This window comes from Argiope bruennichi, chromosome 1 (assembly GCF_947563725.1).
Source record: "Argiope bruennichi chromosome 1, qqArgBrue1.1, whole genome shotgun sequence".
Lineage (NCBI taxonomy): Eukaryota > Metazoa > Arthropoda > Arachnida > Araneae > Araneidae > Argiope > Argiope bruennichi.
The window spans coordinates 150,903,123-150,928,442 of NC_079151.1; the positions used below are offsets into that span (position 1 = coordinate 150,903,123).

At 40.6% G+C, this 25,320-nt stretch overlaps 1 protein-coding gene across 1 annotated transcript; it reads left to right on the forward strand.

Moving 5' to 3' along the window:
* The first annotated feature begins 9,197 nt into the window (after positions 1–9,197).
* On the forward strand, positions 9,198–14,037 carry LOC129975641 (uncharacterized). The gene is made up of 3 exons (XM_056088735.1): positions 9,198–9,341; positions 10,434–12,084; positions 13,943–14,037. Exons 1-3 carry the CDS (start codon positions 9,198–9,200, stop codon positions 14,035–14,037), a joined length of 1,890 nt encoding a protein of 629 aa, XP_055944710.1.
* The last annotated feature ends 11,283 nt before the right edge of the window (positions 14,038–25,320 follow it).

Consider the following 25,320-nt stretch of genomic DNA (forward strand, 5'->3'; position numbering starts at 1 on the left):
GCCAAAAAATCAGGGCTGTAAGAATCGGTTGCGGAAACTTGCGCAAACGCTTGGCCAAGTGTGTTAGCAATGTCTAATGGGCTCGAATACATCGTATTACCGGTTTTTAAAACAGGAATAGAAGTTTCTTTATAGATCCCATTAGCAGCTTTTACCTTCTTCCATAAAAGTTTACTGGAGGTAGAAGATGTAATGGTTGAAACAAATTTAGTCCATGCTTCCCTCTGACTGCGGCGCCGAATGCGGCGAGCTAGCGCTTTCTCTCTTTTAAAAGCAATCAAGTTCTCAGTCGTCGGGTACCTTCTAAATAGATTCCAGAGTTTTTTCTGTTTATTATGACTGTCGCGACAGGCTTCATTCCACCACGGTCTACGAAATTTTCTTAGACGTGGGGAAGTTTTTGGAATGGTGGCGTTAGCGGCGTTCATTATCGTATCAATGACATTTTGTAAGGCTTTCGAAATGTCTGCATTACTGACCATGGCCTCATTGATAACTGCTAGTTCGGAAAATGTATTCCAGTCTGCCCGCTGGAATAGGAAACGCGGAGGACAAATAGTCACACCGCCGCTATCAGCGTGGGAGATTATTAGGGGAAAGTGATCGCTATTGTGCAGATCATCCCCAACTGTCAAATTCAACAACGGTAGCAGTTCAGGAGTGCATATAGCTAGGTCAAGACAATGGAAGCTACGTGTGGTCGCATGGAAGCACGTTTGCTCATCATTATTGAGCAGACAGAGACAGTTATTAGCAATAAACTGTTCGATCTGCTGCCCTCGAGAGTTTGTACTATCCGAGCCCCAAAGAATACTATGTCCATTGAAATCGCCGAGTATAATAAATGGCTTAGGAAGCTGTCTCACTAAGGTATCAAGATCCAGTTGACGTATAATATCATGAGGCGGAAGATAAATACAGCAGACTGTGACCAAAGACCTGCACAGCCACAGCCTGAAGAGCGGTATGCAAATTGAGAGGTGTGCTTGGATAAAGGTTTGATGTGAAGATGCAGACACCCCCAGAACCATGAGATCCAGTGCCTGCATCTTTCCGGACACAGCTATATCAGCGTAATTTGATGGCAATGGTAGGCGTCAAGAGGGTCTCTTGAACACCAAAACCGATGGGATGAAACTGGTTAAAAAGTGACTTGATATCCTGAAGTTTGGAACGAAGGCCGCGACAATTCCACGAGAGGAAGGTACCCATTAAGATCGTTTTTTTGAAGGAGAGTAATTAAAAGCCTTAGTTGGAGTTGCCTCAGATTCGCAACTCATCTCAAGTTCATCTTCATCCTCTGAGGGGTGCAATTTAAAATCGGGGCTACTTATTTTGTCCCCAAAGATGGTCGTTAAATCTTTGTGGACAATACCTTTTGCCGCCAGTCCAAGGGCGACTGAATTTCGTGAGGAGGATTTTTTTAGTTTCAATGGGAGATCTACTTGTGATAGGCCACGTTTAGCTAGCTTTAATGTCTGCGAGTTCTTTAGTTTTTTCTTTGGACCTTTTCTTGAAATCGATGGTTCTGTTTTATGAATTTCTGGAATACTTTTAGTGGATTTATCAGTATCTGAATCCGATGTTTTTTCGGGAGGGTTAATCTTAACTGTTTGTTTCACACAATTTTGGCATTTGCAGTTTGTGCAAAAGTTTTTTTGTACAACAGAAGCATAGCTGACACCAGGAGTAGGTGTTTGAGTTAGAATCCTACGTCTGGCTTCGGGGTATGATAAATTTTCCTTTATTTTGACAGTTGTGACCTGTTTCTCCAGTTTCCAACGTGGGCAAGTTCGAGCATAAGAGGGATGGTCTCCGCCGCAGTTCACGCACTTTTCTTGTGCCGTGCACTGCTGGCTGTCATGCCCTTTTTCAGCACAGCGGGCACAAGTAAGTGTCCCGCGGCAATTAACTTTCGAATGGCCAAAGCGCTGGCACTGGAAGCATCTTAATGGGTATGGTATATAGTGGCGAACAGGTAATTTGATATAACCTGCATATATATATTCTGGTAATTTTGGATTGTGAAATGTCAGTGTATAATGCTTGGTTGGGAGGAGTTGCCCATCACGACGGATCTTTATTTGGTTGACTTGAGACACACCTTGTTTCTTTAACTCAGCAGATATTTCTTCTAAAGGAACATTAAATAGTTCTCCGCAGGTTATGACACCCTTGGAGAAGTTAAGAGACGAGTGAGAACTCACACTAACAGGCATGTGTGCAAGCGCTTTCAATTTTAGAAGGTGGTTCGATTGTTTTTTGGATTCTGTTTCTACCAATAAATCTCCAGAACGCATTTTTTAATAGATTTTACCTCACCGATGGTCGCAGATATTGCCTTTTCAACAAGAAATGGGGATACAGTATGAAAAGTTTCTTTTTCCGATAGTCGTTTTATCACAAAATATTTGTCAAAGTAATCAAGATTAAAAGAAGATTTAAGTACTTTTTGCCCACTGAAGGGAGATTTCCGGGAGGAGCCCATGCGATATTGATAACAATTCAGGTCCGACGGCACCGCCCACCACGGAGCCCAACAAGGGAAGGCAGCCACCGGCTCTGGCCATTCCCAGCCTCGGCGCTTACCTTGATGCTAGCCGGAACCTATACGCTCGGAGTTACCCCCGGGGACAGTGACCACCCTTAACGCCAAGCCCAAGGAGTAACCCCTTCGCTTGATCCCTAGCAGACTAGCCACTCAGGTGACTAGCTACCAGCCGATTGATGCACAGGGGACCACAGTGCACCACCCGTCTTTCAAGTGGGTCGCCACGCACGGCCAACACGTGGAGTCTTGGCTGTCCATGAGAAGCAAGAAGCAAACAGAGCGGCGACAGCTTCTCATGGAGAGCTCCCTCGCTTGCCGTCGAGGGAAGGAAAAAAATTAAGCAGACAGCAGTAGGCGTAGGGGAGTGGAAACATAAAGGGAGTAAAGATCCCTGGGAACCTCGGGATTGGGACACCCGTACTCACCTTTAGTAGGTGAGCCCCTGAGGGGAGGATATACCAAGGCGGAAGGCAAAATGACTCAGCTGTTTTGATTGTGACGTTTGAAAGGTCCGAGTCCTGCAAGAGTAATTTTACTCTCTCATTGAATGGTATGATATGAGAGGGACGGGCATCGTATAGTCTACGAAGGCCAAAAGGAAGATTCATATTACAAATGGGGTGATTAGGGATAGACTTTGTCCGATAATAATATAAAATAGATAAATTCTGTCGTCGTAAGTGAAGAGGTAGTTCGGGGCAAGTAACATATAGACTCTCTACTGGTGATGTACGGAAAGCTCCGGAGCAGATTCTTAGAGCAGAGTGGTGGATAGTATCCAGTTGCCTCAAAACTGTAGGGCGTGTAGAGCCATAAACCATACAACCGTAATCAATACGGGAAAGGATTACTGCCTGGTAGATACGGAGTAGGGAGGTTCGATCGGCACCCCAAGATGTTTTTGCCAGAACCTTTAAAATATTTAATGATTTTTCACACTTCTTCCGCAAATATAAGATATGCGGTAGGAAGGTAAGTTTCCGATCGAATATCACTCCTAAAATTCGTATTTCGTTTACCACAGGAATTGGAATATTCTGAATATGAATACACGGATCAAGATGAAGATTTCGTTTTCGGCAAAAATGTACACACCGGCTCTTCTCCGGAGAGATCGTATGCCCGTTTTCCTTACACCAAGAGTCCAATTTGTTTACAGCGGCTTGTAACTGCCTTTCAATTAGATTCATATTGCTGCCTTGGCACGAGACCTGCAGATCGTCAACATAAAGACTAGCATGCACAGATGAAGGTAAATGGGTTAAAATTTGACTAAGATGAATAATGAAGAGTGTGACACTGAGGACACTCCCTCAGCTTGAATAAAATGATTTGAATAAAAGTTACCTATACGAACTCTAAAAGTGCGATGTGATAAAAAGTTTTGTAAAAATATGGGTAGGTTTCCCCTAAAACCAAAATTATAAAGTGTTAAAAGTATGCCGTAGCGCCATGTGCGGTCGTATGCCTTCTCAATATCGAAGAATATGGAGACAAGGTGGTTCCTCTTAACAAAAGCATTGCGGATCTGGGTTTCCAGTAAAATGAGGTTGTCAGAAGTAGACCGACCTCTACGGAAACCACTCTGCAAAGGGGGAATACATCCTTGTTTCTCCAATTCGTATACGAGACGAGCATTAACCATTCGCTCAAAGGTTTTGCAAAGACAACTAGTCAGCGCAATTGGCCGGTAGTTCAGAGGGTTTGATGGGTCTTTGCCAGATTTTAAGACGGGAATCACAAAAGCTTCCTGCCATTGTGAAGGATACTTGTGCTCAGTCCAGATTCTGTTATATAAGAGTAATAAACTGGAAAGAGAATTTGCATTCAAATGGCGGAGCATGCTATATGTGATCCCATCTGGTCCAGGACTTGTATCATGGGCTTGAGACAAAGCCGATTCCAGTGCCGACATCTTAAATTCGCAGTTGTATGGAAATGTTTCCTGGGTATTAAAGCCTAAATGTACCCGTTCCGCGCGATTCTTAACTGATAAAAAATCAAAACTGTAAGAATCGGTTGCGGAAACTTCTGCAAAGGCTTTGCCTAAAATATTGGCAACATCTAATGGAGCGGAGTAGGACACATTCCCTGTATTTAAAATAGGGAAGGAATAATCTCTATAAATTCCATTAGCTGCTTTTACTTTTTTCCACAAACGTTTACTAGAAATATAGGATGTGATAGATGATACAAAGCTAATCCAAGATTCCCTCTGACTACGACGGCGAATACGACGAGCAAGGGCTTTGGCTCTTTTAAAAGCGACAAAGTTCTCTGACGTTGGGTAGCGTCTAAATTTGCTCCAAAGTCTCTTTTGGTTCTTGTAGCTGTCGCGGCAGGCTTCGTTCCACCACGGTCTACGAAATTTTCTTAGCCGTGGGGAAGTTTTCGGAATAGTGATATTAGCGGCATTCATTATCGTGTCAACGACACGATAATGACGGCTAATAATGTAGACATTCTGACGGATCAATAATGTAGACATTTCTGTACGGCTTCCGAAATGTCTACATTATTGATCATGGTTTCATTGATAACAGCATGATGGGAGAATGTAGTCCAGTTTGCCCGTTGGAATTGAAAACGCGGAGGACAAAAAGTCGCCCCACCGTTATCAGCATGGGAGATTATTAAGGGGAAGTGATCGCTATTGTGCAGATCATTTCCTACCGTCAAATTCAACAACGGTTGTAGTTCAGGAGAACATATGGCTAAATCGAGACAATGGAAGCTACGTGTCGGTTCATAGAAGTAAGTCTTCTCGTCATTATTGAGCAGACAGAGACAGTTATTTGTAATAAACTGTTCGATCTGCCGCCCACGAGAGTTTCCACTATTTGAACCCCACAACGTACTATGGCCGTTGAAATCAGGATAAATGGCGGATAAATGGCGGATAAGCAGGATAAATGGCGTAGGGAGCTGGTCCACTAATGTGTCTAGATCTTGCTGACGTATTATATCATGAGGCGGTAATTAAATGCAACAGACTGTGACCAAAGATCGTATATGGACCTGCACAGCCACAGCCTGAATAGACGTATGCAAATTGAGAGGTGTGCTCGGATAAAGGTTTGATGTAAAGATGCAGACACCTCCGGAACCATGAGATCCTATGCCTGCATCTTTCCGAACACAGCTATATCCGCGTAATTTGATGGGAATGTTTGGTGTCAAAAGGGTTTCTTGAACACCAATGCAAGCAGGATGAAATTTGTTAACAATGGACTGTATGTCAAGAAGTTTCGAGCGAATGCCGCCACAATTCCAAGAGATGAAAGTACCCATTAATTGATTTTTTTGAAGGGGAATGAACTGATGCAGTTGTTGGAGTTGCCAGGTCTTCGCAACTCATTTCCAGCTCCGATTCATCCTCTGAAGGATGCAATTTAATATCTGGGCTATGGCTAGCGCCACCAAAGATGGACGCCAGATCCTTATGGGCAATTCCCTTTGTCGCTAGCCCTAAAGCAACGGAGTTTTTGGATGCCGATTTTTTCAATTTCACAGGGAGATCTTTTGTTGTAAGACCACGTTTTGCAAGCTTCAATTTCAAAGTCTTATTTGATTTAGTCTTTTGTTTATTTGTTTCTGGTTTTGAAGTTTCAGGAGCACTAGCTGTAGATTGTTCTGTGTCTGAATCTAATGGTTTGTCTTGGGGTTTCATTTGTGTTTTATGTTTAACGCAATTTGAACACGAACAGTTCGTACAGAAGGGTTTTTCCAAAGCTGCGGCATACCTTAAGCTTTGAGTTGGCGTTTGAACTAAGATCTTTCGTCTTGCTTCGGGATACGGAATGCCTTCTTTTACTTTTAGTTCAGTGATCTGTTTCTCCAGAACCCACCTTTTGCATTCTCTCGAAAAGGATGAGTGTGCGCCATCGCAGTTCACGCACTTTTCCTGTGCTGTACACTGCTGGCTCTCGTGGCCTTTCTCAGCACAGCGGGCGCATGTGGCAGTCCCGCGGCAATTAGCTTTCGAGTGGCCGAAACGTTGACACTGAAAACACCTGAGTGGATTTGGAATATAGTGCCTAACTGGTAATTTAATGTACCCAGCGTAGATAAACTCCGGCAATTTAGGAGAGTGAAAAGTTAATATAAGATGCTTGGTATCAAGGAGTTGTCCATCCCGCCGGATAGTTATGCGGCGTACATGCGTTACTCCTTGACTCCGTAATTCATGTGTTATTTCCTCTAGCGGTACGTTAAACAATTCCTCACAGGTAATTACACCTTTAGAGTAATTTAACGACACATGGGGTTGAACAGTGATAGGAATTGTTGCTAGTGCTTTTAACTTGATGATTTGTTGGGCTTGTTTCTTAGAAGCAACTTCCACAAGCAAGTCTCCAGAACGCATTTTGCGAATACATAAAACTTCACCGATCGTTGCTGATATCGCCTTTTGAACGAGGAAGGGAGAAACCTAGTTAAACGATTCATTTTTTTCCGATACTCTTTTAATTATAAAATATGTGTCAAAGTTTTGCTGACTAGGTATAAATTTAATTGTTTTCTGTCGCCCACTGAAGGGAGATTTTCGTGAGGAGCCCATACGATATTAAAGATGATTCGGGCCCGACGGCACAGCCCACCATGGAGCCCAACAAGGGAAGGCAGCCACCGGCTCTGGCCATTCCCAGCCTCGGCACTTACCTTAGTGCTAGCCGGAACCTATACGCTCGGAGTTACCCCCGGGGACAGTGACCACCCTTAACGCCAAGCCCAAGGAGTAACCCCTTCGCTTGATTCCTAGCAGACTAGCCACTAAGGTGACTAGCTACAAGCCGATTGATGCACAGGGGACCACAGTGCACCACCCGTCTTTCTAGTGGGTTGCCACGCACGGCCAACACGTGGGGTTTTGGCTGTCCATGAGAAGCAAGAAGGAAACAGAGCGGCGACAGCTTCTCATGGAGAGCCCCCTCGCTTACCGTCGAGGGAAGGAAAGACACAGCAGACAGCAGAAGGTGGAGAGGAGAGCGAACTGAAAGGGAGTAAAGATCCCTGGGTACCTCGGGATTGGGACACCCGTACTCACCTAAAGAAGGTGAGCCCCTGAGGGGAGATGTTTTGGAGAGAACCTTTAAAATATTTAAAGATTTCTCGCATTTATTCCGCAGGTTTGAGATATGTGGAAGAAAGGAGAGTTTTTGATCAAACATTTCACCCAGAAATCGTATTTCATGCACAACTGAGATGGGCGTATTTCGTATTTGAATGACAGGATCTAAATGGATATTTCTTTTCCTGCAGAAATGGATTCACCGGCTCTTCTCCGGAGAGATAGTATGCCCGTTGTTATCACACCAAGCCATCACTTTATTAACGGCATTTTGCAATTTTTCTCTCGATTAAATTCCTATTGCTGCCTTGACATGAGATCTGCAAATCGTCAACATAAATTGATCCCTGAATACTTGAAGGTAAATCAGATAAAACTTGGCTAATATGAACAACAAAAAGTGTAACACTGTGGACACTTCCATGCCGATTGGATTGGATTGTGAATTTTAGTGGCGCCAAAGCCAAACCTGCCATATTGCGCCAGACATACGGTTAAAATTTAAAGACCGTGTTTTTATGTAAAATTATATAAAAGTAGAAATTGATAGATAAAATTACATGGCAATGTGTCTTAACATAGTGAACAAGATATAAAAAGTGGTAACATAATAAAATGTTAAATAATAAGATAAAAATCAATTTCTTTTAAAAATTTAAAAATATTTTTTTGGTGATGCTCCCCCACAAGCATTTGCATGTCCACTGTTGAAGCATTAAAAAATCTTAGACGATGATGTTTAAAATTAGTACACTCAACTAAAAGGTGAAGAACCGTTAAAATCATTTTGCATCTCGTGCAGAATGGAGCTCAATCGCCGAATAAAAGATGTTTATGTGTAAGACGTGTGTGGCCAATGCGGAGTCTAGATAATTTAACATCTAGCTCTCTCACTGGTAAACAAGGCCAGGATGAAATGAAAGGTTTTATATTGTGAAGTTTGTTATTTATTTGAACATTCCATGACTCCTGATAGAGTGAGTAAAAATGACGTTGAATTGCCTTTTCTGCATCACTGAATGGGGTGTCTCTCTGAAGAAGTAAAGACGCACTCTTTGCAGCATTATCCGCGAGTTCATTGCCAAAGATTCCGACATGACTCGGAATCCAACAAAATAGTATCTCAAACCCCCTGATTTGGAGAATCCTTAGAAGATCCAGAATTTCCAAGGCAACCGGATGAATCTGATTTTGAGTATTAGAAAGTACTTTCAATGAGCTCATGCTGTCAGTATACATACAAAATTTACGATCAGAAGAGAGTGAAATCCTCTTAAGAGCATAAAAAATTGCTGATAATTCAGCAGATAGAACAGAAAGCAATGTATCTAGACGATAACTGAATGTATCGGTATCAAAAACAATACCGCAACCAACATGATCGTCTATCTTTGAACCATCCGTAAAAACCTTTAGGTGATCTAGATACCGACAGCGATGAGAATTAAACAGGTTCTGGTAGATAATAGGGGCAGTATTCTGCTTCTCGAAACTAGAGAAGGGATTTAAAAAGGAAAACTGAGAAATTTTCCAAGGGGGGAAGGAAAAGAGATCAGAGGACTGTATCACCTTATCATGGAGCTTGGAATCGTGAAGGAGAGATTTAGCTCTCTCGCAAAAGGGGAAAATGTGGGAAGGTCGAGCATTATGAAGTCTCCGAAGACTCACCGGAAATGTCATAGAGGACAAGGGGTGCTTCGGAATAGACAAAGCTCGAAGGTAGTACTGGACAGACAGTTTTTTACGTCGTAAATCGGGTGGTAGTTGATGACAAAGAACATAAAGACTATGCATTGGTGAGGTTCGAAATGCTCCAGAACAAATTCTCAAAGTAGAATGGTGTGCAGTATCAAGTCTACGCAAGACAGTAGGACGCGCAGAGCCATACACCATACATCCGTACGTCGTAGTCAGAGGGAATCTTGGATAAATTTTGTGTCATCAATCACATCATGAACTTCCATTAAACTTTTGTGGAAAAAGATAAAACCCGCAAATGGGATTTACAGCGAATCTTCTATTCCAGTTTTAAAAACAGGAAACACGGTGCATTCCGCCCCCTTAGATGTAGTTAATATCCTCGGTCATGCATTTGCACAAGTTTCCGCAACAGATTCATATAATCCTAATATTATGGCAATTAAGAATCGCGCGGAACGGATGCCTTTGCGTTTTAATGACCGAAGTACCTCTCTTACAACTGTGATTTTCTTTTGTATGAATTGGAAGTGGCTTTATCTAAAACCCACAATACCAGTCCCGGTCCAGATGGAATCACATATACCATGCTTCGCCATTTGAATTCACCTTCCCTTTCCAATCTGTTATTTCTATTTAACAGAATTTGGACTGAACAAAAGTTCCCTGCACAATGGCACGAAGCTATTGTGATTCCAATCCTTAAACCTGGCAAATATCCATCCGTCCCTCTGAACTACCGACCAATTGCACTGACGAATTGTCTTTGCAAAACCTTTGAGCGAATGGTTAATACCCGGCTTGTATTTCAATTAGAAGAACAGGGTTGCATTTCCCCGTGGCAGAGTGGATTCCGTAGAGGTAGGTCAACTTTCGACAATCTAGTCTTTCTGGAAACCCAAATTCGAAATGCCTTTGTTAGAAGAAATCACCTTGTCTCTATATTTGTGCACATTGAAAAAGCTTATGATCGCACATGGAGACATGGCATACTTTCTACTTTTTTTACCTTCGGTTATAAGAAGTAATTTACCAATATTTTTAAAAAACTTTTTATCTCATAGAACGTTTTGTGTTCGCATGAGTAATTTTTATTCTGATAATTTTATCCAGGCTGAGGGTGTCCCGCAAGGAAGCGTCCTCAGTGTCACACTATTCATCCTTCATCTTAGTCAGATTTTAAATATCTTGCCACCATCTGTTCATGGAAGTTTATATGTTGATGACCTTCAAATTTCCTGTCAAGGTAAGAACATGTCGTTAGTTGAGCGACAGCTGAAAAATGCAGTTAACAAGTTGGTAACGTGGTGCGATAATAATGGACACACTATATCTGCCGATAAAAGTCGGTGCATCCATTTCTGCAGGAAAAGAAATATTCACCTTGATCCGAACATTCATATCCGAAATGTTCCTATTCCTGTTTCTAAAGAATTACGTCTTTTGGGAGTGATTTTCGATCACAAGCTCACCTTCCTCCCACATGTTTTACACTTGAAGAAGAAATGTGAACAATCTCTGAACATTTTAAAAGTGCTCTCCAAGACATCGTGGGGAGCCGATCGAACCTCCCTTCATCGTATTTATGAGATAGTCATTCTTTATCGTCTAGATTATGGATGCATGGTGTATGGATCTGCTCGCCCTAGTGTTTTATACAGGCTGGATAACATCCATCACAGCGCTGTACGAATCTCTTCAGGTGCCTTTAGAACTTCACCAGTAGAAAGTCTGTATAATATTTGTCACCAGCGACCTCTTGATTTAAGACGGAAAAAAATATCTATATTATATTTTGTCCGAGTGCAGACTGTGCCGAATCATCCTTTGTGTAAAATTGATCTTCCGGCTAGTCTTCGAAGAATTTATGAATCTCGACCCTATCATATTCTTCCATTTTGTGAGAGAGCCAAAATGCTTTTGCATGACTTGGACCTTAACAATGTTAATATCAAATCTGTTGATTACTTTTGCATTCCTGCTTGGGATGTTCCACAATTTTCATTCTTGAATCCATTTTATAAATTTGATAAATCTGTGACTTCACCTGTGGTTTTCCAACAATTATTTTCTAGCCATCGCTGTTTGTATTCTTCCCACCTACCATTTTTTACAGATGGCTCAAAATCGGAGGAATATGTTGGTTGTGGTATTGTCACTCCGTCTCATACTTTGAGCTATCGGCTTCATAAATATAACTCTGTGTATACCGCTGAGTTAGTGGCCATTTCCTGTGCTCTTCAGGAAATATCACCTGCTACTCAGCATAATGTAATTATTTATACATACAGCATGAGCGCTTTAGAAACTCTGTCACACTACAACAATCGAATGCACCCCGAGGCTTTCAAAATTTTATACTGTTTACAAAAACTTCAGAAAAAGGGTTGTAATATTACCTTTTGTTGGGTGCCGAGTCATGTAGGCATTTCTGGCAACGAAGCGGCAGACTCTGCTGCGAAATCTGCTTCTTCTTTTTTGACACAAGAACTTCCCTACTGTGATATCAAGAAAATTCTTGTTAGCTGTCTTGATACCACGTGGCAGGAAAAATGGGGTAAACAAATTCATAATAAAGTGCATACCCTTAAACCTTCCATTGATGTCTGGCCTGTTATTCCTGTACGACAGTTCGATGTGAAACTGACTCGTCTCCGTATAGGACATACTCGCTTTACTCACCGTCATCTTCTTTTTGGCGAAAGACCACCAGTCTGTCCTCGATGTCATGTTGATTTTAGCATTGCACATATTTTGGTGCAATGTAGTTCATTTAATAATCATCGTTATTATTATTTTAATTCGCTCTCTGTAAATATGCGAGACTTGGAGGACGAAAAACACCACCCGAATATTTTTAACTTTTTAAAATCCATTTCTTTTTATAATAGGATTTAGTAGTTTTCACTTTCTTTCCTTGTTTTTGAATGTTTTTATGATTTTGCATTTTATATTGTGGTATTTAAGACGTCATTTTTATCTCTGTACAATTGTTTTGTATATTTTAATAAAATATGTATCTTTTAGTTTTATAATATACCATTTGTTTGGCGCAGAATAGCCAAATATGGCTCTTGCGCCAATAAACAACCACCACCACCACAACAACCATACATCCGTAATCCATACGAGATAAAGTCATTGCTTCGTAAATTCGGAGCTAGGAAGTGCGATCTGCTCCCCAAGTGGTTTTAGAAAGTACTTTAAGAATGTTTAATGATCTGTCACACTTCTTCCGCAGATGCAAGACATGCGGAAGGAAAGTGAGCTTACGGTCAAATATTTTTCTCAGAAATTTTATTTCATTGACCACAGGTATTCCATTATTCCCAATATGGAGTGAAGGATCCAAATGAATGGCTCGTTTTCTGCAAAAGTGTATGCATTGGCTTTTCTCAGGAAAAATAGTATGTCCGTTTTCATCACACCATCCCACCAGTTTGTTAACTGCAACTGGCGCTCTATTAAGCGCATGTTGCTTCCTTGGCAGGAGATCTGAAGATCGTCAATATAAAGAGTAGCCTGAATGGATGGGGGCAAAACATTAAGAATTTGACTAAAATGACAGATAAAAAGTGTAACACTGAGGATACTTCCCTGTGGAACACCCTCAACTTGAATAAAAGGATCGGAATATGATTTACCGACCCGAACACGAAATGTGCGTAACGATAAAAAGTTTTTTAAAAACATGGGCAAATTTCCTTTTAATCCAAACTTTGCAAGCGTAGAGAGAATACCGAACCACCAGGTGAGGTCATAGGCCTTTTCTATGTCGAAGAAGATAGAGACCAGATGATTCCGACGGACAAATGCATTGCGGATTTGAGTTTCGAGTAAAACAATATTATCAAAAGTCGAGAGTCCTGGGAGAAAACCACTCTGCAGCCACGGGATGCATTCTTTCCTCTCCAGTTCAAATATAAGACGTGCGTTAACCATGCGCTCAAGTGTCTTGCATAGATAACTTGTGAGTGCAATAGGTCTATAGTGCAGGGGGTTAGAGGAGTCCTTGCCGGGTGTGAGGATTGGAATCACAATAGCTTCATGCCATTGGGATGGAAACTTCTGTTCAATCCAAATCCGATTAAATAAAATTAACAGAGTGGAAAGAAAAGTGGCAGACAAATGGCGAAGCATGTTATATGTGATTCCATCTTGACCTGGACTGGTATCATGAGTTCGACAACGCCGTTTGTAGTTCGTGCATTTTAAATTACGAATTGTACGAAAGGGATTTTCGAGTAGAAAAACACAACGGGTTTTGTTGTGCACGATTTTTAATTTCTACAAAAGAAGGCTTATATGATTTGACAGCCGAAACCTGTGCAAATGCATATCCGAGAGCATTGGCAACATCTAATGGGGAAGATACCATTCCATTTTCCGTCTCAAGAACAGGAATAGAAAATTCTTCATAAATTCTATTTGCCGCCTTAACCTTCTTCCAGAGTAGTTTCGAAGAAGTAAAGGCTGTGATGGAAGAAATGAAATTAATCCAAGCCTCTCTTTGGCTTTGCCTACGAATACGACGAGCATTAGCTCTAGCACATTTAAAAGCAATTAAATTATCTGTTGTGGTTTATCTTCGGAAGATATTCTACCGCTTTTTTTGTTCTCAGTGACTGTCGCGGCAAGCTTCATTCCACCTCGGTCTAGGGAATTTCCTCGAACGTGGGGAGTTTTTGGGGATGGTATTGTTCGCAGCATCAATTAAGCAGTAAACTACATTTTGTACTGCCTCTGTGATATCAGTCTTTTTGACCATATTCTCAGAAATTATTGCCTGTTGCGTAAACGCGGTCCAATCAGCTCGGTGGAATAGGAAACGCGGAGGACAAGAAGTGACACCGCCTCTATCAACATAGGAGACCATTAAGGGGAAGTGATCACCATCATAGAGATCATTCCCAACTGTAAAACTCAGCAACGGAAAGAGATCGGGAGAGCAAATAGCCAGATCCAGACTGTGAAATGTACTTGTCGGTTCATGGAAATAGGTTTTCTCGTCATGATTGAGCAGACAGAGAGAGTTATCAGAGATAAACTGTTCAGTCTGCCACCCACGAGAATTTGTATTTTCCGAACCTCACAAAATACTATGAGCATTAAAATCGCCAAGAATCAAGAACGGCTTGAGTAGTTGGTCCACTAAACTATTAAGTTCGTTTTGGTTAATGATAGCATGTGGTGGCAAATATAAACTACAAACTGTGACAAGGGTCTGTATATGGATTTGAACAGCCACAGCTTGTAAGGAAGTTTGTAAATTTAAATGAGAACTCGGATAGAAGTTAGAAGTTAAGATGCAAACACCACCAGAATAATTAGTTCTGGTGTTAGCATCTTTCCGAGCACAGTTATAGCCACGGATTTTCACAACAATGTCATGTTTCAGGAATGTTTCCTGAAAAGCAAAACAAGCAGGATTGAGATGATTAAGAATATGTTTTATGTCAACAACTTTGGGCCGAAGACCACAACAGTTCCAAGAAATGAAAGTTCCCTTTAAGAGACAGTTGAATTAGGTTTATTACGGCAAGTCTTATGAAGAGTTGGCGAAACATTGCAACTCATTTGTAATTCATCCTCCTCGCCAGACGGATGGATCGAAATTGAATCGGGACTTTTAGGTGAGCCAAAGATGGACGTTAAGTCCTTATGGACATTACCTTTCGTCGCAAGTCCCAAAGCGACAGAACTTTGTGTTTCAGATTTTTTTAACTTCGTTCTTAGTTCTTTTGGCGAGAGTCCCCGTTTTGACAGCTTTAGCTTTAGTGCTGTTTGAGAATTGGAGTTTGATTTCGATTTCGATGGGACTGGTTTGCTAGTTTCTGGTGCACTGGATGGTGAACTTTTAATCTCAGAGTCGGAAGAGTTTTTGACAGTTGTAGTTAGGGAGTTATATTTCACACAGTTTGTGCATTTACAGTTTGCACAGAAGGGTGTTTTTACAACGGAAGCATAACTCACACCAGGTTTGGGTGTTTGAGCTACTACTTTTTGTCTTGCTTCAGAATAAGAAATGGATTCTTTAAATTTTATTGAAGTTATTTTCTTTTCAAATTTCCTTCGTTCGCAGACTCGAGAAAACGATGCATGACAACCTGCACAGTTCACGCACCTTTCGGGGGCGTTACAATGTTGGCTATCATGGTCTTTTCCCGAACGTTAGCGTCCCGCGGCAATTAACCTTCGAGTGGCCGAAACGCTGGCATTTAAAGCATCTCAAAGGATTTGGGGTGTACTGCCGAACAGGTAGTTTAATATATCCAGCATATATGAATTCTGGAATTGTTGGTCAATGGAATGTAAGGATGTAATGCTTTGTGGGAAGGAGTTGTTCATCCCGCCTAATAGTAGTTTGGTGTACATGGGTTACTCCTTGGGGTTTCAGTTCCGCAGTGATCTCTTCAAGGGGAACCTTGAACAGTTCGCCACATGTGATTACACCTTTGGAAAAATTTAACTATGTATGAGAGATAGCGGTTACAGGGATGTTAGCTAAAGCTGTAATTTTCAATATTTGCTGTGCTTGCTTTTTACTGGAGACTTCTATCATCAAGTCACCAGAACGCATTTTACGTATGGCAGAGACATCACCAATTGTTGCAGTGATTGTCTTCTGCACTAGAAAAGGCGATACAGAATTAAAAGTTTCGTTTTTTTCAGTGATTCCTTTTAGTATAAAATAGCTGTCAAATTGTGGAAGATTAGTAATGATATTAGGTAGTTTGCGATGCCCACTGAAGGGAGATTTCTTAGGAGGAGCCATATGATATTACGAAAGATTCGGGCCCGACGGCACCGCCCACCACGGAGCCCAACAAGGAAAGGCAGCCACCGGCTCTGGCCATTCCCAGCCTCGGCACTTACCTTAGTGCTAATCGGTTACCTATAAGCTCGGTTGGTTGGTTGGTTGATTTTTCTGGCACAAAAGCCAAATCTGGCCATGCTGCGCCACGAAAATGGTAAAAATTAAATTCAATGATATTAAAAAGCTATTTAAATTAGGTAAAAGTATGATCTTAAAATTGAACCAAATATATTAAAACGACACTTTAAAAATTTAAACTACAATTGTATTAAACAAATGTTGTATCCGACAAATGTTTTAAAAATTGTAAATGAAACCTAAATAAAATTAAACAAATCAATCGTTTGTAAAAATGTAAAAATATTAGGGTGAGGTCTGCCACCCACTATCTCACGGATGTCTATGGAAAGTGAATTAAAAAACAGTAATCGTTGATTATTAAAAACAGGACAATCAATTAGAATGTGATGTACACTTAAAATTGTATGGCATGTCGTGCATTTTGGACATAGTTCTCCAAATAAAAGGTGTTTATGGCTGAAGCGTGTATGACCAATGCGGAGTCGAGTTAATTTAACATCGAGCCCATGCATTGGGATGGTAGGCCAGAAACGAATCATTGGCTCGAGCGAATGCAGCTTGTTGGAAGTCTGCTGATCCCAAGATCATTGCCATAACATGCAGACATGGCCTGCAAAAAACGTCTTTGCATCGCTACGTGGAAGCTCTTGGTAAAGAAGAGAGCTTGCCGCTTTTGCTGCAGCATCAGCCTTCTCATTTCCCGGTATTCCGATATGACTACCTATACGCTCGGAGTTACCCCCGGGGACAGTGATCACCCTTAACGCCAAGCCCAAGGAGTAACCCTTTCGCTTGATCCCTAACACACTAGCCACTAAGGTGACTAGCTACCAGCCGATTGATGCATAGGGGACCACAGTGCAGCACCCGTCTTTCAAATGGGTCGCCACGCACGCCCAACACGTGGGAATTTGGCTGTTCAAGAGAAGCAAGAAGCAAACAGAGCGGCGACAGCTTCTCATGCAGAGGTCCCTCGCTTGCCGTCGAGTTAAGGAAAAAAACAACAGAAAGCAGAAGGCGTAGGGGAGAATAAACAGAAAGGGAGTATAGATCCCTGGGACCCTCGGGATTGGGACATCCGTACTCACCTATAGTAGTTAGGCCCCTGAGGGGCAGTTTCTGCGGAAGTCCCTCAGCTTGAATAAAAGAATCAGAATAAAAGTTGCCTACACGTACTCTGAAAGTCCGATGTGATAAAAAGTTCTGCAAGAATATGGGAAGATTTCCCCTAAAACCAAATTTAAAAAGTGTCGAAAGTATGCCATAGCGCCATGCTCGGTCGTATGCCTTCTCAATATCAAAAAATATGGAGACAAGGGGATTCCTCCTAACAAATGTGTTGCGTATCTCAACATAAATAGTTCCATTAATAGATGGAGGCAAATGATTTAAAATTTGGCTCAGATGAACTATAAAAAGTGTAACGCTGAGGACACTTCGTTGCAGAACTCCCTCAGCTTGAATAAAATGATTAGAGTAAAAGTTGCCAATTCGGACATGAAAAGTACGTCTTGATAAAAAGTTTTGTAAAAATATGGGTAAGTTACCCCTAAAACCTAGATTAAAAAGTGTTGAAAGTATGCCGTAGCGCCATGTACGGTAATATGCCTTCTCAATGTCGAAAAATATGGAAACTAGGTGGTTCCTCCTCACAAAGGCATTGCGTATTTGGGTTTCCAGTAATACGAGGTTATCAAATGTAGATCTACCTCTACGGAAACCACTCTGCAACGGGGAGATGCATCCCTGTTTCTCCAGTTCATATACAAGCTGTGTATTCACCATGCGCTCAAAGGTCTTACAAAGGCAACTCGTCAGAGCAATTGGTGTGTAGTTCATAGGATTTGATGATTCCTTATCAGGTTTTAAGATTGGGATCACAATAGCTTCACGCCATTGTGAAGGATACTTCCGTTCAAGCCATATTCTGTTAAATAATACTAGCAGATTCGAAAGGGAATTTGTATTCATATGGCTGAGCATAATATATGTGATTCCATCTGGCCCTGTACTGGTATCATGGGCTTGAGATAAGGCAATTTGCAGTTTAAAAATCCGGAATTCACAGTTATAGGGGAAAGATGATCGGTCATTTAAACGCAGATGCATCGGTTCAGCGGAATTCTTAACTGCTAGAAAAGTAGGATTATACGCATCTGATGCGGAGACCTGTGCCAAAGCTTGACCGAGAGCATTGGCCACGTCAAATGGATCGGAATGTGTCTCATTTCCTGTATTTAAAACAGGAATAGAGGTTTCCTAATATATTCCACTAGCAGCCTTAACTTTCTTCCATAAATGGTTACTAGATGTGGAGGATGTGATAGATGATACGAATTTAATCCAAGATTCCCTCTGACTACGGCGACGAATTCAACGAGCAAGGACTTTGTCTCGTTTAACCATTAACTGGGGACGTGCTGTCTGTGAGACTGCTAGAGATGGATTTTCTGTCACTCCTATTCTATTTTAAGCTCAATTGAATGGATTGACCCTGTAGCTTCCTGTTTTGTGACCTACAATACACATGCACTTTTTCAACCAGTAGTAGGTTTCAGTAGATGCTTTTTAAAATAATTCAGTTATTTCTTCGAGCGCGGTCTTGAAGACCGCATCTCCCTGTTAGTGTCCCGGTGATGAACAAGGCTTAGCAGAGGGCGCTAAAACATGGGCCCCGAAATATCATCCAGTTTACTGATATTATGAAGGAGTTCTCCAGACACTTTTAAATGAAACAGAAAGTGATTTTAGTGATAAGGATAATTGTATAGAAAAGTTTATCGATGAAAGTTCGCATTCAACTGATTTGGTATGTATGTTCAAACATAATTCATTTTTCTAGTGATAATGTATTTTGAATAATTTATAAAATATATTAATATACCAAGAGATAAATATAAAGAATTTATAGATTGATTTTTGTACTAGTTCTTAACCTGTATATTTAAAATGCCCTAGGAAACCTTGCTATGAAAGTCACATAAGCTGATAAAAAAAGGGCCAATTTTATACATTGTCATATTTTTTTTACTTTTCATATAATTGTTGAATTTTACATTATATTGTCTTCTATATACCTTCATATACTGTAAAAATAAATAGGATTTAAAAAGTAAAAAGTAATATGCTTTTTCAAGAATATTATTTATTGTAACATGTAATTTGAGAAGAAAATGCATGTTCCAACGCATTTGCTTTTTTCAATGACAATATATTTTGAAAAATGTCTAAAACATATCTATATATGAAGAAAAATATCTGCAAAATATATTGGCAGTTTTTCATACTAATACATTCATTAAAAAATTTAACTTGGGTCTAAATGAAATGCGGTCTCGTAGACCACACCTCCTCAGTTAAGTCCTAAAATTTCACCTCCCCAGTTAAGGGCTAAAAGCAACAAGAATTTCTGTTGTAGGGTACCTTCGAAAGATGTTCTATAATTTTTTTGTTGTTGTTTATGACTATCACGGCAAGCCACCACGGTCTACGAAATTTTCTTAGACGTGGGGAAGTCTACGGGATAGTGGCATTTGCGGCGCTTATTATTCTGTCAATGACATGTTGTACTGCTTCTGTGATGTCACAAGTACTGGCCATAGTTTCTGGGATATCTGCTAATTGCGTGAACACATCCCAGTCTTCCCACTTGAATTAGAACCTTGGTGGACAAGTAGTCGCACCAGCTCCATCAACATGGGAGACAATAACTGGGAAGTGATCACTGCCGTAAAGATTATTGCTAACTGTTAGAGTGAGAAATGGCAACAGTTCAGGTGTGCATATGGCCAGATCAACACTATGGAAGCTACGTGGTTCTGTGGAAGTAAGTTTTCTCTTGACTGTTGAGCAGGCAAAGATAGTTGTTAGTAATAAACTGCTCAATCTGTCGTCCAGGAGAGTTTGTACTATCCGAACCCCACAAAAAACTATGTCCATTGAAGTCGCCCAATAAAATGAAAGGTGAAGGAAGCTGGTCTACTAAGTTATCTAGTTCTTGCTGACATATGACATCATGAGGCGGTAAGTAAATACAGCAGACTGTGACCAATGTTCGTATGTGAACTTGTACTTCCACAGCCTGTAAAGTAGTATGTAAAGCAAGAGGTGTGCTAGGTATGTTATGGTATGGTATAGTTAAGGTTCTCTGGCACAAGGTCCAATTTAGGACAAGCTGCGCCATCCACAAGGATATTTAAATAGTTCCATCATAAAAGTGTAAAATGTGTAAATAAAACAAGGATACATTGTAAAACGTCAAAAGTTTAGAAAGTCTATGATTTATAATGATTTGGCACAAGAATAAAAATAAAACTCAAATTTTAAATGCTATGAAAGAAACCAATGGCTTTTAAAAAGTCAAAAAGTTTTAAGTGAGGTTTCTCACCCACTAGGTCCTGTAAATTTAAAATAGGCGAATGAAAGTGAGTTAAACGATCAGAAGTAAAATTAGGACATTGAGTAAGAATATGTGCAATAGAATTGACTACTCCACAGTTCGTACAATGAGGAGCTCGTTCACCAAACAGCAAATGTCTATGCGTATACCTTGTGTGTCCGATTCGTAGACGAATTAATTTTACATCTGCGCATCGGTTTGGTAAAACTGACCACATATTTATTTTTGGTTGGATGGCATGTAGTTTGTTATCAACCTGTGTGTCCCAAACTTCTTGCCACTTTTCATCGATGTATCGTTTGATATAACTTGATACATCACAAAAGGGAACACGGAAATTGAAAGGTTCTGAAGCTCATTTTGCAGCCATCTGCAAGCTCATTGCCATGGATTCCAACGTGACTCGGTACCCAGTAGAAATTTATTTCGAAGTCTCTGTTAGCCAGTATTGATAGTTGCTAAATGATTTGTGCAACAATTGGATGACAAGAAGAATCAAAATTTTGTAATTGTTGCAAAACGCTCATGTTGTCTGTGTATAAGCAAAATTTACGACAGTCAGATGAAGAAATATTTTGCAGTGCACATAAAATAGCAGTTACTTCTGCCGTATACACTGAGCAGTAATTGGAGAAAGTATAATTATAAGGAGTGTTATCTAAAATAACACCGAAACCAACATGATTAATCGTTTTCGAACCATCCGTAAAGATTGCTTTATAGTTGTTATACTGGGCACGATGCTCAAGGAATATTCGCTGAAGCGAGTGTGCATCAATATGAGATTTTTTGAAACCAATGGGTTTATATGAGAAATGCATGGTGTATTCCAGGGAGAAAAGCAGAAACGGTCAATAGACAATATGCTCACTTCAGAAAGTTATGTGTCTGAAATGAAGGATTTCATGCGTTCATAAAATGGACAGATAGCCGTTGGACGAGCATTATATATTCGCTCTAAAATTTGACTGAGAGTGGTGTAAATTAAAGGATGCTTAGGTGTGGATGAAATTTTAAAATAATATTGCAATGACAATTTCTGGCGACACAGAGATAATGGAAGTTGATGGCACATCACATATACGCTTTGCACTGGGGATGTGCGGAAGGCTCCAGAGAAAATCCTCAGAGCAGAATGATGGATTGTATCAAGTTTCTTCAAAGCAGTATTGCTGGTAGAGCCATATACTAAACAACCGTAATCTATACGAGATAGAATCAGAGCTTCATATACTCGGAGTAATGATGTCCTATCAGCCCCCCAAGATGTGTTGGAGAGAACCTTTAGAATATTTAGCATTTTTTCACATTTCTTTCGTAGAAAGGAGATGTGAGAATGGAAAGAAAGCTTTCGGTCGAAAATTACCCCGAGAAAACGTACTTCTGGTACAACAGGAAAAACTCTATTGCGTATATAAATTTCTGGTTCAGGGAGAAGACTGCGTTTTCTGCAAAAGTGCACGCAACAATTTTTACTTGATGAAACTATGTATCCATTCTGATCACACCATTTCACAAGACTATTCACAGCAGTCTGCAACTGCCTTTCAATCAGTCTTATGTTTGATCCCTGGCAAGAAATATGCAAATCATCAACGTATAATGTGCCTAAAACTGATGAAGGAAGCATTAAAAGAATTTTAGAAATGTGGATGATAAAAAGGGTAACGCTTAATACACTACCCTGAAGAACGCCTTCCATTTGAATAAAAGAGTCAAATAATGCTGATCCAACACGGACTTTAAAAACACGACAAGATAAAAAAATTTTTAATAAAAGGTGGTAATTGACCACGAAACCCAAACTCATAGAGGGTTCGAAGTATCCCATAACGCCAAGTCTGGTCATACGCCTTTTCAATACCTATGAATATGGAAACCAAATGATTTCTCCGCACAAATGCATTACGGATTTCTGTTACCAACTGTAAAATGTTATCAAGGGTAGATCTACCTTTGCGAAATCCACTTTGATGTAATGGTATGAAGAGGTGTGCTAGGATACAAATTTGAAGTAAAGATACAAACACCACCCGAATTACGAGATCCAGTGTCTGTATCTCTCCGCACACAATTATAGCCTCCTAATTTAAATGGAATGTTAGGCTTCAAGTAGGTCTCTTGAACACTGAAGCAAACAGGATGAAATTTGTTAAAAATAGATTTGATGTCTTGAATTTTGGACCGAATGCCGAGACAATTCCAAGAAAGGAAGGTATTCATTAAGAAATTCTATTTGCAGGAGGGAAAGTATTGGCACTGCTCTGTGTTGCTGAAATATAGCAATTCATCCCAAATTCCTCCTCATCCTCAGAAGGATGGAGTTTGAGATCAGGACTGTTTTGTATGCCTCCAAAAATGGATGCCAAGTCTTTATGAGCTATCCCTTGACAAGCAAATCCCAAAGCTACACAGTTTTTAGAAGCAGTTTTCTTCAATTTCGAAGATAGGTCTGACTTTGATAGTGCGCTCTTTGCAAGCCTTAATTTTAGAGATTTGTCAGGTTTTGATTTCCTTTGCTTTATCTGGCTTTCCAGAGTCAGAAATAATGTTTATTAATTCTTCTGTGTCAAAATCCGACGATTTTTGAGGTTTCATCTGCTTTCCCTTCTTAGTACAGTTTCCACAACTGCAGTTTTCACAAAAACTTTTCTGGACCACGGATGCGTAGCTTACACCAGGTAACGGTGTCTGTGCAAGTACTTTCTTTCGTGCTTCGGGATATGAGATTTCCTCTTTAATTTTTGTAGTGGTGATTTGTTTTTCAAGTTTCCAGAGTGGACATAACCGAGAGAAAGAAGTATGCTCACCTTTGCAGTTTAAGCACGTCTCTGGTGCAGAACATTGTTGGCTTTCATGCCCTTTTACAGAGCAACGGGCGCAAGTAACAGTTCCGCGGCAATTAGCTTTAGAGTGCCCAACACGCTGGCACTTGAAACATCTAAGTGGGTGTGTGATATATGGGTGCACAGGTAGCTTGATATAACCTGCATATATGAAATCTAGCAGTTTTGGCGACTTAAAAGTGAGGATGTGAGGCTTAGTTTCAAGTATTTGTCCTTCTCGCCGGGTGGTAATGCGGCGAACTTTTATTACACCTTGTGGTTTTAACTCCTCTTGAATGTAGTCTAAATGGAGGTTAAATATTTCACCGCAAGTAATGACGCCTTGAGATGTGTTTAATGATGTGTGGGGGCTGATATTAACAGGAATCGTGAAAAGGGCTTTCACTTTTTGAATATTCTGGGCTTGCTTTCGAGTACTGACCTCAACAAGTAAGTAACCATGTCTCATTATTTTAACAGATGCAACTTCCCCAACTGTTGCAGAGATATATTTCTGCACTAGAAAAGGAGATACTGTATCAAATAATTCGTTTTCATTAGATATACGTTTAATTATAAAATATCAGTCGAAATGTTGTTCAGAATTGGCAGTAATATGTACATTATGACACCCACTAAAGGGACCACGTTTGGAAGAGCCCACACGATATGACAAATGATTCGGGTCCGACGGCACCGCCCACTACGGAGCCCATCAAGGGAAGGCAATTACCGGCTCTGGTCATACCCAGCCTCGGCATCCACCCTAGTGCTAATCGGTACCTATACGCTGGGAGCTACCCCAGGGACAGTGACCACCCTTAACGCCAAGCTCAAGGAGTAGCCCCTTCGCTTGATCCCTAGCAGACTAGCCACTCAGGTGACTAGGTACCAGCCGATTGAGACACCGGGGACCACAGTGCACCATCCGTCTAATGGGTCGCCACGCACGGCAAATACGTGGGGTTTTGGAGCTGTCCATGAGAAGCAAGAAGCAAACAGAGCGGCGGCAGGTTCTCATGGAAAGCTCCCTCGTCTACCCTCGAGGGAAAGAAGAAAAAAGGCGACAGCAGAAGGTGCAGAGGAGAATAAATTAAAAGGGAGTAAAGATTCCTGGGTACCTCGGGATTGGGACACCCGTACTCACCTATAGTAGGTGAGCCCCTGAGGTAGCGAATAAACTGGAATGCTTTCTCGCAACTTGCAAATATTACAGAGACAATGGTCAGAACTGTGGACATCTCGGATTTGATGTTGTCGTTGTTGTTTTGGCTTTTTTTGGGACAAGGGCCATATCTGGTCATGCTGCGCCAAGCATATGGTTTAAAATCATACTACATAAAAAATTGCTTCATCAGTTAAAATATAAAACAGTTTAGCCTCGGTAAAAGAAGGTAAAAATTGGAAAATTGAATAGATTAGAATGAATATCTAAAATTTAGTACTTTAAAATGAGCAATGATGGTTTAAAAGGTGAAATAAAAAGTGAAAGTCACAAACTTATTTTTAGTTGTCAAACAAATTGAAAAGACAAAAAATGAATTAAATGTACGTGAAAAGGCGAATAACCTTTAAGAATTGGAAAATATTTTGGTGGTACGTCTCCCCCACCAACTCTGTTAAAGTTAAAGATGACGATTTAAAAAAACGAATTCTATGTGAGCTAAATGAGCAATATTCTATTAAAATGTGTTTAATACTAAAAGCGACCCGACATGTGGGACATATCGGTGCACTGTCTCCAAAAATAAGATACTTATGCGTAAAACGTGAGTGCCCTATACCGAGACGAGTCAACTTAACATCGAGCTCTGGTATAGGAATCGTGGGCCATAAACCAATGGATGGTTTGACTGAATGCACCTTATTCTCAGTCTT

Bases quoted from the DNA above. Each gene is read 5' to 3' on its own strand.
- LOC129975641 (XM_056088735.1), top strand. From the start codon at position 9,198: ATGGAGCTTGGAATCGTGAAGGAGAGATTTAGCTCTCTCGCAAAAGGG. The intron at 9,342-10,433 runs GTAGTACTGGAC...AATTTTATCCAG, and splicing joins GGAATAGACAAAGCTCGAAG to GCTGAGGGTGTCCCGCAAGG. The intron at 12,085-13,942 runs GTAGTTCATTTA...TTTTGTTCTCAG, and splicing joins TGCACATATTTTGGTGCAAT to TGACTGTCGCGGCAAGCTTC.